The sequence below is a fragment of the Amblyomma americanum genome, chromosome 2 (assembly GCF_052857255.1).
Source record: "Amblyomma americanum isolate KBUSLIRL-KWMA chromosome 2, ASM5285725v1, whole genome shotgun sequence".
Taxonomy (NCBI): Eukaryota; Metazoa; Arthropoda; class Arachnida; order Ixodida; family Ixodidae; genus Amblyomma; species Amblyomma americanum.
The window spans coordinates 23,506,081-23,517,277 of NC_135498.1; the positions used below are offsets into that span (position 1 = coordinate 23,506,081).

General features: G+C 45.7%; 2 protein-coding genes across 3 annotated transcripts in view; one reads left to right on the top strand and one right to left on the bottom strand.

Moving 5' to 3' along the window:
* The window catches only part of Marf (Mitochondrial assembly regulatory factor), a 24,912-nt gene extending 15,399 nt beyond the window's left edge, over window positions 1-9,513 (bottom strand). The window contains exons 1-6 of one of the 2 annotated variants that reach the window (XM_077653459.1): window positions 9,378-9,513; window positions 8,835-9,138; window positions 7,263-7,389; window positions 2,120-2,282; window positions 1,807-1,928; window positions 240-348 (exon numbers count right to left, since the gene is read on the bottom strand). In XM_077653459.1, the coding sequence (XP_077509585.1) occupies window positions 240-348; window positions 1,807-1,928; window positions 2,120-2,282; window positions 7,263-7,389; window positions 8,835-9,066 (753 nt within the window). In that variant the 5' untranslated portion in view covers window positions 9,067-9,138; window positions 9,378-9,513. Of the gene's footprint in view, window positions 1-239; window positions 349-1,806; window positions 1,929-2,119; window positions 2,283-3,094; window positions 7,390-8,834; window positions 9,139-9,377 lie in introns of both variants that reach the window. The other variant, XM_077653460.1, reaches the window with a different exon arrangement.
* A 408-nt stretch (window positions 9,514-9,921) lies between these two features.
* On the top strand, window positions 9,922-10,723 carry LOC144120769 (uncharacterized). The gene is made up of 2 exons (XM_077653461.1): window positions 9,922-10,259; window positions 10,343-10,723. Exons 1-2 carry the CDS (start codon window positions 10,071-10,073, stop codon window positions 10,598-10,600), a joined length of 447 nt encoding a protein of 148 aa, XP_077509587.1. The 5' UTR covers window positions 9,922-10,070; the 3' UTR covers window positions 10,601-10,723.
* Window positions 10,724-11,197: the final 474 nt, after the last annotated feature.

Here is an 11,197-nt window from a genome sequence, read left to right on the forward strand (position 1 = left end):
CAGGGACTCTTGGCCAGTTTCGCATACGGTAGTGCCTCTTCAATTCTTCTGGCTAGCAGGAGACTTCCCTCCCATCATGCCAATATTTCGCCTGCCCCCTATCCATGCCTATGCGAGAGCGCCCGTACTCGGCAATAATGGAAAGTACCACAATGCCTTCATTAGTACTAAAAGAGTGCTTCTTATAATTGAAACAATCATGAGTGGGAACAATTGGAGAGCAACGCTGAAACACTTACCGTGACCATCAGGGTTGACTCTGCATTGGCCACAAGCACAAACACATCAGCATCAAGGCAGTGCTTGTCAATCCACAAATCAAGATTTGGGGACACATCGATGCCAGGGCTGAAAATATACAGCTCGAAATTAATATTTCCAGATCAAAAAAAAAAAAGGAGAAGCATTCTGCATCTACTGCTGCCACTGTGTTTACAATTGCAACTTTGACTACCAAAACATTGCTGACAAAGACTGGCATACACGATAGCTGGAAGCTAGTTTTAACAGATTCATAGCTTGAGTAGATGAACCGCACAAAAACACAGCACACAGGAAAAGTGCCTGTCTCGTGTCTTTATTTTCCTGTGTGCTGTGTTTTTGTGCGCTTCATCTATTCAAGCTATGAACCAACTTGCCCAAGAACGTGTTTTACTGAAATTAACAGATTCAGCCTTAGAATTAACGCCTGCACATGGTTTTTTTACTTTCCTGCCTGTCAAGAATACCTGGCTGGAGCCCAGGCAGAAGCGCCAAGAGCTCGTTTAACAAACGCATTCAATTCATAATTTAGCCAATGTCCGCTAGTTTCTGAACAAACAGTTGCAAAGTAACCTTGATTGTTTGGCAGAAAGTATGGAACATTATTGTTCATTTAACACTGAAATTTCATCCTAGATATCATATACGTAACTATTTTAAATTATTAAAATTATGCAGGTTCTTTGCCACCAATGCTTATTTCAGCTTTCCAAGTTTCTGTGCGAAGTGCTAACAGTTAACAAATAAGAGGCAAAAAGTAACACCAAAAAAACTCTAAGCTTACAACAATACAACATTTGAAGAAACACTTATGTATGTTATGACAAGAGAGAAACATTCCTACAAGAAAAAAAGGGATCTCAAAATGTTGTTACGTGATGGCAAGCCGATGAAAACAAAACAACGTGACGGATAGAGACGGCATGACTTCATAGCTCTGGGACTAGTGCAAGCGCTCCTGCCCGCGCCACTGCCCGCTTCATCTTCTTCTAGTCCGTGACAATATATTGACAAATAACACCACAGAGCACATAAGATATATGGAAAGCCATGAGCACTCCTTGCAGTAGCATGATCAAGTTGACGTGATTCTGGCCATGTACTTCACCGAGAACATTTACCTCCCTTACAGGTTACCAACAACTTTCTAAAAATCAGCACCTTATTCAGCTCAGCCGAGCAGAGCATAAAACCAGGAACGGCTTCTTTATAACTGCTGCTGCATCAGGTGACATCCTTTTATATGGTTATATCAAGGTAGAAGGTGAGTCGAAAGATGAAACATGGATTATACACCCGCATATCCGCTCAGTATGAAAAAAACATTTCTATACGAGTGACGATTCATGTTTGTCAAATGTCACCATGGCTTCTTGAGAAAAGCTACCTTACATAAGAATACAGGGACAAAGATAATTACCAATGTATGACCAATAATGACGCATAGGAGAGATTTGAAGAGATACTCAGCAGCAGAAAAACACAAAGCTATCACGCTCAGCATGCTACATTATGCGAAGCAACAGCTTGCATGCAAATGCTCACCTGTCGACCAGAACTACATCGTCCCGCAGAAGACTGCACCTGTCCTTCGGCCAGAAGACTCTCACCAGTGTGCTCTCACCAAGTGACTCTGAGTTTAGGGCATTGGCAAGTTGCAGCACAGACTAAAAGGGCAAGGAAGAGATGTAAGTCACAAAAAAATATAACATTACAATGTTCAAAAAGGGCAGGCAACAATGAGTAGCAGATGCATAGACTGCATTTTCAAGTACTACATGAAAAGCAATTTTCATTCATGTAAAATTTATCCACTCAGAGAAAAAAACAGAAAAGATAGAGAGAATGGTAATCGCACCTCAACATTTTTTGGCTCATTTGAGTCTTCAGTGAGCAGATATGCTTCGGAGCTGTCTGACCCTTCAACCTGAAGGAAGCAGTTCGTGGTGTGACCCAAACCACTCGGCAAAATCTTGTCCTGCAGCATGGAATTAATCACTGTGCTTTTCCCATTGCTAGTCCTAAAGGAATGACAAAATACAGAGTCTTTGTTAGGATAGAAGCAATATTCACTCCCTTTGACCAGTTACAATCGTAAGTGGTCCTCTTTAAAAACATACTGTGCCTCAAGGAATCCCCCCCCCCCCCCCCCCCCCCCGCAAAAAAAAAAGCCGAAATCCACACTGCCCGAAAATGTAAATATGACCTCGCCCTGCCATCTGCAAATTCTCCTGGTTAGCTGAATTGATAGGGTGGCTGCCATAACCTAAGTGGTCATGGGCGTCCGGAAGGGGGGCAAGAGGGCACGGCTGCCTCCCCCTCAAATTTCGGATATTTTTATGAACTAGCAGAAAACAACTACACAGGTTGATTAGCACGCTTAGGTCCCTCATATCCGTATGAAACGCCTTTCAGGACTGCGAGCCAATTTTGCACGTTACGCACTACAATTCAGACATTGCTGCTTAAGAAAGCCGCCATCCAGTTTTGTCCACAGAAAAGTCATGACATCGTGGGAACCAATTATGCAATTGTATGTTAACAGAATTCTATTGCTGTCACATATACAGTCAAACCCACTTATAGCGATACCAATTAGAGCAATATATCGGATATAACAATGAACAACCGCAGCATCGTCAGCTTCACCGTGTGTTCTATGGTAAAATAAACTACTCACAACAATGCTGTCACAGCACATTACCGGTTATAACAAGTGAATCTGGTCACTGAGAACCGACCTTAAAAGGTACAAAACCATGGAAATGCTACAACAACACCAGCCAAACCAAGCTCAATGCAAAAGTGCACGTTGTTGTGAAAGAGCACAGACCTTCAGTTTCAGGAATTAACCAGTGGACTCTTCCTGCTTTCATCCTGGTGAGTCGCGGGGGACTGCTTCTACGGAAAAAAAGCCTGCTTGCTTTCACCAATGTTCAGGATTCCTACTTCTGCAGAGTTCCACCAAAACAGCCAAGAGAGCCCAGCCATTGCAATGAGCAGTGCATGGCATCACGAACAAAGTCTGTCCCGGTCGGGGATGACACGTCACCTGCTCCCCTTTCTTGCTTCGCTGTCCACCGTGCTACTGCCACTCCTGGAAGCTCGAGACGGTTCCAGGAACCGACCAGGAAACGTTCAGAGAAAAAGGAAGATTCCCAGCTTTAGCATTGGAATATGCGTTGACGACTGTACTCAAGGGCCGCACCCACGAAACCTGCTGCTCGGCGGGAAAGAGTGGGAACAGGAGGCAAAAAACGCTATAAAAGAGCGCCCGTCTACCTCATCGCGAGGACTACCCTCTTCATTTCTTACCTTGTACAGTCTTTTATTTGCTTTATGGTGTAAGTAAGTGTAAACAGAAATGTCTTGTTTTCCCTGAGTCTCCCTGCCACTCTCGTCCTCATTTCTCTTGCGGGGCACTACTATGGATCGTGGCATGCAGCAATGAGCGTGCGACAAGCACCTGATCATGCACATGGAGACAGTGGGCACGCCGAGGAAGCTTGCAAAACACGGCCATGCAAAGGAGGAGAAAAGATTTTCTCCAGCACCAAGGCAGAAAAAAAAATTGGGGGTATCTTTCAGTGGAGCAGTCCATTACTTTGGGGTGCGCCGCTCATACAAAATGCGCTGGTGCAATTTTTTTTGCATTCTGTACGGGGACTGGCCGCAAGAACTCAAGCGCTGCCCCAACCTCCTTTCCAGGTTTCCCGATGCCAGCGCGCTCCAACGGCGCGTGCTACATTGAGGCTCCCTATACCCAATCACCGCGCTGCGGCAAGCAATGTATATGCGGTTGCTCGACTGTGCCGGCAACCCCGAGGAACTGCCCAGCCAGCTTTGCCTCGAGCGGTCCCAGATGATGGACATCCGACGCTTCTTCAAGCGTCAGGAGGTGTCTGACGGAGTTTTATCCAGCTGCCTGGCCAAAGATTCTAGTGTGTCACCGACAACACTGTAGCATTTGATCAGAATGATGCAAGCTTTTATCAGCGGTCAGCAGCTGAAGTCGTTGACTTCGTGGAAGGAACTCAACTAACAGTGAGCTCCCGTGATGTAGTAAGCCATGATGATTCCCTTTTTTCTTGCTTGGGACTAAATTGCGATGACAACAGCGAGAAAGCAACAAACCTGCCTCAAGAATGTGACTTGGGAGAGTTTCTAGGCAAAGCTAAACTCACAGGCATCCCAGACTGTTTGAAGTTACGCCTTCTTAATAACCCATGATCGCCAAATGTTACGAACGACTTTAAGAAGCATGTAACATTTGACAAGAGAACTTTTCGCTTCCAATGGCTGGCAGACTACACTCCTTGGCTTGCGTACTTAGCGACAGCGAAAGGCGCCCTTTGTCGTTTTTGCATTACTTTTCCTCCGAATGTTCACTGGGGTACTCAAAGCAGTTTATCATGCGCGCTTTCAGTAACTACAAAAAAATGCACGAGGCATGCAGGAATCACGTGAAATCCCAATGGCACCAAGAGGCAATGGCTGTATTGCAGAACTTTATGGATGTGATGACTGGCAAGCAACTACCTGTTGTACAGCAGCTGAGCAGAGCACTACACAAACAGTTCACAGGAACTGCGAGAAACTATTTCCTACAGTTTCCACCATTATATTTTTCGCGACGCATGACTTGCCAATTCACGGGAAGCAGTCTAAAAGTGGAGTCTTCAATGATCTCCTTGATTTTAGGATAGAAGCTGGAGATACTTGACTTCAGGAACAATTCGCTTCTTCTGATGCAAATGCTTAGTACAACTTCCATTCGCGTTCAGAACGAGATAATCACAATCTGTGGCGACATCCTGAGAGAAAATAGTAGCCGAAGCTAACACAGCGTTTGCTTTTACTGTCCTTGCGGATGAAACTGCAGATATTGCAGGAACAGAGCAGATGTCTTTAGGCATTTGCTTCATTGAAAAGGCAGGAACCGAGGTCTGCCTCTGAGAGAAGTTTTTGGCATTTGTAGAGATGGAGCAAATGAACTCTGCTTTCATCACCGCTGCGATCTTGAATTTTTTAACAGATGCCAGGCTGATTCTTTCAAAGCTCATTGGACAGGGGTACGATGGATGCTCTACAATGGCTGAAAAAGAAGCTGGAGTGAACAGAATAATACAGAAAGAGGTTCCAAAAGCACTATTCTTCCACTGCACAAGTCACAAACTGAATCTCATGATCAAAAATTTGAGCGAGGTCTCTGAAATTCGAAACATAATAGGGTTCATCAAACAAACCATCAACTTCTTCCGTGAGAGCGTGCTCCGAAGGAAATTGGTGCCCAACATTCCGATGCTGCGTGAAACTGTGATGCTGTGTGATGATTCCGATGCTGCAAAATACAAGTGAATTGGGATCACCTCTCAGAATTACGTGGCCACAGTTGAAGCACTCGAGGAGCTTGCATCAATGGAATCAAACTCGGACGCTGCAACTAGGCAACGAGCTCACATCCTCTATTGTGCAACAACAAGCTCATCTTTCATCGTTCGCTTGCACATTGTAGTGAAGTGCAGCGCACGACTGAAACGAGTTACAAACGTTCTGCAAAGTGTATCCATGGACTTCCATCCTGTACACGACCACATCACTGAGTTTCAGAATATTTTTCGCGCCCACTGGATTAACAATGAAAATCAGCTCTCCGACATCCTGAACACAGCAAGTGCAGCAGCCAATCGCTTAAACGTGCTGATATCTGTACTAAAACAAGCCTTTCGTCAGGCCAACCGAGACAACTACGTGATTCAGTCACTGGAGGCATACTATCGCATGGCAATATATGTGCCCTACTTCTCTTACAGCGTCTTCGGCTTGCCGTTTTTCTGAAAGCAATGCAAAGACCTTCAAACTTCTCCAGCTGCATCCATCAAAAACGAAGTATTTGATCCGTGTTGAGTTTGTGGCCCTCGCTAAAGAACTTCAAGGAAAAGGGTATCTCGTGGTACGAGATGTGGAGAAGCAAAGCTGGGGACTTGTCAAAAATAATGTACTCTGAACTTCTGCTTGAGGCCAAGGCATTCTTCCCCACTGTTGCAAAAGCCACTGAGATGGCTCTCGCCTTGTTGGTTACCATTTGCACTGACAAATGCTCTTCAGTACAATGAGGACAGTGAAAACCTGGCTACGCTGAACAATGACAAATGACAGCCTACTTGGCCTTTGTATGATGAGTGTGCATCGACAGTCTGCAATGAAACACAAGGATGACTTTATCACCTGCGTCATCACACAATTTGTCCAGAAAAAACCCAAGACGTCTGCAGCTGCTATTCAAGGAAGACTGATGCACTGCAGTTACACACTGGTGAACATATTGTGTTGTGTGCTGGTCATCAATTCACGTCAGTCGAGAACCCGCATGCAGCGAGACTGACTATTCTGCTTCACGAAGCGATAGTAACTTTTCGCATTTTCCTTATTAAGTTTATTTCTTTGCTCATTAATAAAATTCAATGTACGTTCTCCAAGCTTAGCACTAATTTTCTGTTTCTAATTTTTGTTTCATATGCACAGTATAGACCACAGATAGTGCCTTTTTAGTGCTAACCTACCGCCTTCCCCATCCCTGGCCATCGGGAGCACCCCCCTGCAAAAACTTCTGAGTACGTGCCCAGACAAGGAAAAGCTTTTTTTTTACCACAAAAATTAAAAAACAAAGATTTGCTTTCTGGTATGTGGCTATACTAAACTTGATCTTAGCAGTAATTATTTCTAATCAGAAAACAATTAACTCTGGTTGAATTCACCTAAACGCACTGAGATCAGAAAAATGATGGAAGCCAACTGTCACCAAAACCAAAGAGCATAGGGGATGTATTAAAAAAAAAAAAAAGACAGCCCCTATGCTCCTTGGTTTTAGTGACTGTTGGCTTCCATCATTTATGCCATAACGAGCACCTCTTTTCCCTTCACTTGAGATCAAAAACAAGGTTTGGAAAATGCTACCAACACTGAACAGTTACAATTTTTGTAAATGATGATAGCATTACCTGCCAAAAAACACCACCTTCATGTGATCACGTGACAGGACATCTCGAATACCAGTAATCTTGTCTTTGAACTTTTCCACTTCTGCACAGTCTTGTGTCTTGAATGACTCCATTCCAGAATTGAGAGCTAAAACGAATATGAATGCAAAATATGAGGCACAGGTAAATACTGAAAAAGTAAATTACTGCGGATATGGTGAGGACAACTGTAAACACCTCAGTAGGGCAGCTACACAAAGCAAGTAGCCATCACATCAATGGGTGTATTTATACAGACAGTGAGAAATTCTATTCTTGTTCTTTGTCAAGATTGATTATATGGCTTTTTCTGGGCATGTTGATGTTCATCATCATCATCATGACTATGCCCACTGCAGGGCAAAGGCCTCTCCCATGCCTCTCCAACTAACCCCCCCCCTTTTAGTGCACCTTTAACATGCAGGACTGACACAAGGTTATACATAATCACCAAATCCCAATTAAAAATTTGTAGACAAGCAAAAATCAGTTAAAGGACAGTTTTTTTTTAACATTTCGTTTTCACTTCTTCAGCTTTAAACCAAGTGCAAATGACAGCAGCACGACATCACACAATGAACGAAGCACAACAATGTGCACTGCATCAACATAGGTGTATTAGTGCGAGACACAATACTGCACAATGATACGACCATAAAGGCTTATTACTCTAACATCTAGATCCTACAGCAAGTCTTGCAAAAGTTGCTGTCACACGTTTCTATGAACATTCCTATGAATTCAAAGTCGCTGTTTCGTATAAGCGATGATGATGAATGTTTATGGCGCAAGGGCAGCTCTGGCTAGAGTGCCATGGCATAAGGTGTTTCTTGCCTAAATAAGGTGGCGTGAAAGGCCCATTTTCCAAGCAGTTTTCCTCAAAGCAGCAGAGTAACAGGCCAAGGGAAAGCTTGTAGTTATTGAAAACCAGTGGCTACCTGATGGCACTGGGGATAGAACTCAACTCCACACCTCCCAGATATGAGGTGCATGCTCAAACCTTTAGGACACCGCCACAGTAACTTCGTATAAGTCGGCATTACCAGGCAAGTCACCTTTGACATCCCAAAAATACAAGTGAAACCACGGCTAAGAGATTATAAGCAATACAAAGGGAAACATTGCTGTTTTCTAAACAAATCACTGCCATACTGCAGGTGCTGCTACCTTTGCATAAGTGACACCTGTTAATCAAAAACATGCAGCATGTTCAGTAACTTCTCAGCTCCAGTAGAGAATCAATTAGGATTACTGATTAACAAGATATACATGCAGAAAGTATACACACGAGGGCCCCAGAGTCAAAGGCAAATGGAACCATCGATCAGTTGCTACAAACCGCAAACAGTGTATGTTACAGCATATGTTTCATGATTACCAATTATAGCTACACTAGCTATAGCAAAAACGATTGACAGAAACTTTGATGTGTCTATGCCTTAAAACCAGCTCTGCTATTTGCACGCTTCTGCCACCAAGAAGCTTGGTTCTCAGATGACATGTGGGTTCCAGACAAAACAATCTACGGTCACATCATAAACGTGAACAGCTAACCTTCAAGGAATGCGTGGCTCTCTTCGACATATCCTTGGATTCCCACGAAGACATCATTGATTCGTTTTTTCGCTGAGACGAATATCTTCAGCGGCGATATGGTAAGATCAGCGAGTTGTCTTGTGTCCTTTGGTAGACTCGTCAGTTTTGGCGGTGATCCCGACGCTGGTTGACTGGGGGGACTCGGCTCGAGAGGGCTTAAAGAAACTGACCGACTCAACGAGCCGGACATTGTGCTGTGCTTAGGCCGGCACGAGTGTGAATATGTGCGTTCCGTGGATGTAAACAGGAAAGCCGCATAGACCTAGGGAAAAAGAGCACACTTTACAGCAAACCAAGCACACGTTCTCCTCTAAGCAGACACTCGCATGTGTGTGACGTACTACGAAACGCTACACTCAACGAAGTCGCGAAGGACGTCCTTGTGAGGTGTATGTTTACATTACAGACGCGCTTTGCAACAACCAGACCATACATAAATCAACCATGAAATATTAAGAAGGCTCATAAGACTGAATTTTACAGGTTGGACACCAAGCTTACGGGTCATTCAGGATGTTGTTTATGCGAGGTTCCCAATTACGATCAAAACGCAGCGTGCGCCCATTTTGAAAGAAGGTACTAGATGAATACGTCGGGTGGGAATCACATCTCTGAGGCCTGTAGACGTACAGATACCACATAAGATCTGAGTTGGTATGACCAGAGCCCTTCGATCATATCAGGTGCAGGAACCATAGAGTTTCTTACTATTAACTAGAGGGAAAGCTGGCGGCGCTGCACCTGCGCCAACGCCCTAATCTAAATAGAAGCGTTTCGGTGCAGGTGGGCTGGAAACGCTGATTGGTCGATGGGATGCGCTTCTCCGTGACGTTTTTCTGCTTCTCCCTCGTTCTCAACCGGACGTGGGTTCGCCGCGCCTCTCTCGGCCTGTCCCTAGAGTGCCTAGGGAATCGCTAGGGCCGGCTGGCCGGCCGCCGGGCGTGCGTGGTCTGCGGGCATTCTCTTCGTGAGCGTAGGCGGCGGCGCGCGCGTTTCGGAAGCTGTCCAGGTATGGCTTTTTTTTTTGCGTGGTGCGCTCGTCGGCGCAGCCAGCTGAAATTTCTGTACAGTTCTTGCTTCCACGACATTGCGATGACCCCCAAAAGGCGCTGACCCGCGAGAAATCGCCAGCGACATAAAGGTACGCATTTTATCTCAAATTTCGCTTCATGAAGTGCTGTACCGCTTACCTACATGCCTTGCGCATTCCAGGACCTCGTTTTCCTGCTGCAGGAGCACGTCGTGCTGGTGTTCAAAATTTTGCAACTCCATTACGACGACCCACATAAGGTGCGGTTTGAGGACCGCCGGCGTCGCCATCTGAACCGCCGTCTGACAGCCACGATGAAGCGCTTGTCTGGCGTGCACGTTCTCAATCACGAGGTAAGGGTTGAACAACGTTTTCGCAAGTTTTCTCGTGCAGAACTCGCCAAATTGCGGCGCTTGTAACGTAACTTTTTTTGCAGCATCGTTTCCTGGATGCTTCTGGCGAGCCGATGCTGTCCTTGTTTGCCGCAGACCGGGGCATCGACCAGATGTCAAAGATTATCGTCGCGGCCCTCGTCAAGATCTACGGACCAGGGATAGCGTCGGCTTCAAGGGCAAGACCAGGAGAGGTGTACGTCGTGCACCGGTGTCGTCGGTGCGGAGCCAAAGGGCACAAGACGGACCACTGCTGGGCCTACTGCTCACCGCGCCGCCACGCCGCTGCAGGTCGCGGTTGAAGTGCTCCTGCAAACGGCCCTTTTTAGGGCCACCTCATTGTTTCCTGGCAGATCGCGAGCGTCCCGTTTCGTGCCCGTATTCCCTCTCTGTCGAAATCGACGCCAGACATCAAAATCGCGCGGTGTGAGCTAGTAAATCGCTGGTAGAGACAAAAACTCGTGCTTGTATAGACTTACCCATCTCCAGTGCGCCTTTGTTTATTTCCGTAGGCACTACTCGCGCTTTGTAGAAATCGACGCCAGCCGCGAAATTTTACATGTTAGACCTCGCTACAGCATTAGCGCAGCGTGCCTTCGTTTCTTTACGTTCTAACTTTTATGCAGCGCACCTTTGTTTGCTCGTTACTTTTGTTCTTTTCAGTCGTTTCCTGAATCCGTCCAAAGAGCCGGGCTAAATGGATGATTATGGAACCACATGGCGATTGCACTGCATACAGCACGACTTTGGTCCCTGTGTTTTTAAATAAAAACATCAGATGTCGAAGGTCATGGTCGTGTCCGAGGATGGCTTCCACAGCTGGGGCCTAACCATAGGGAGCGCACACGCTTTGTCGTCGTTGCCGAGTGGAGAGGCCCAAGATGGCTGGCATCCTTAAT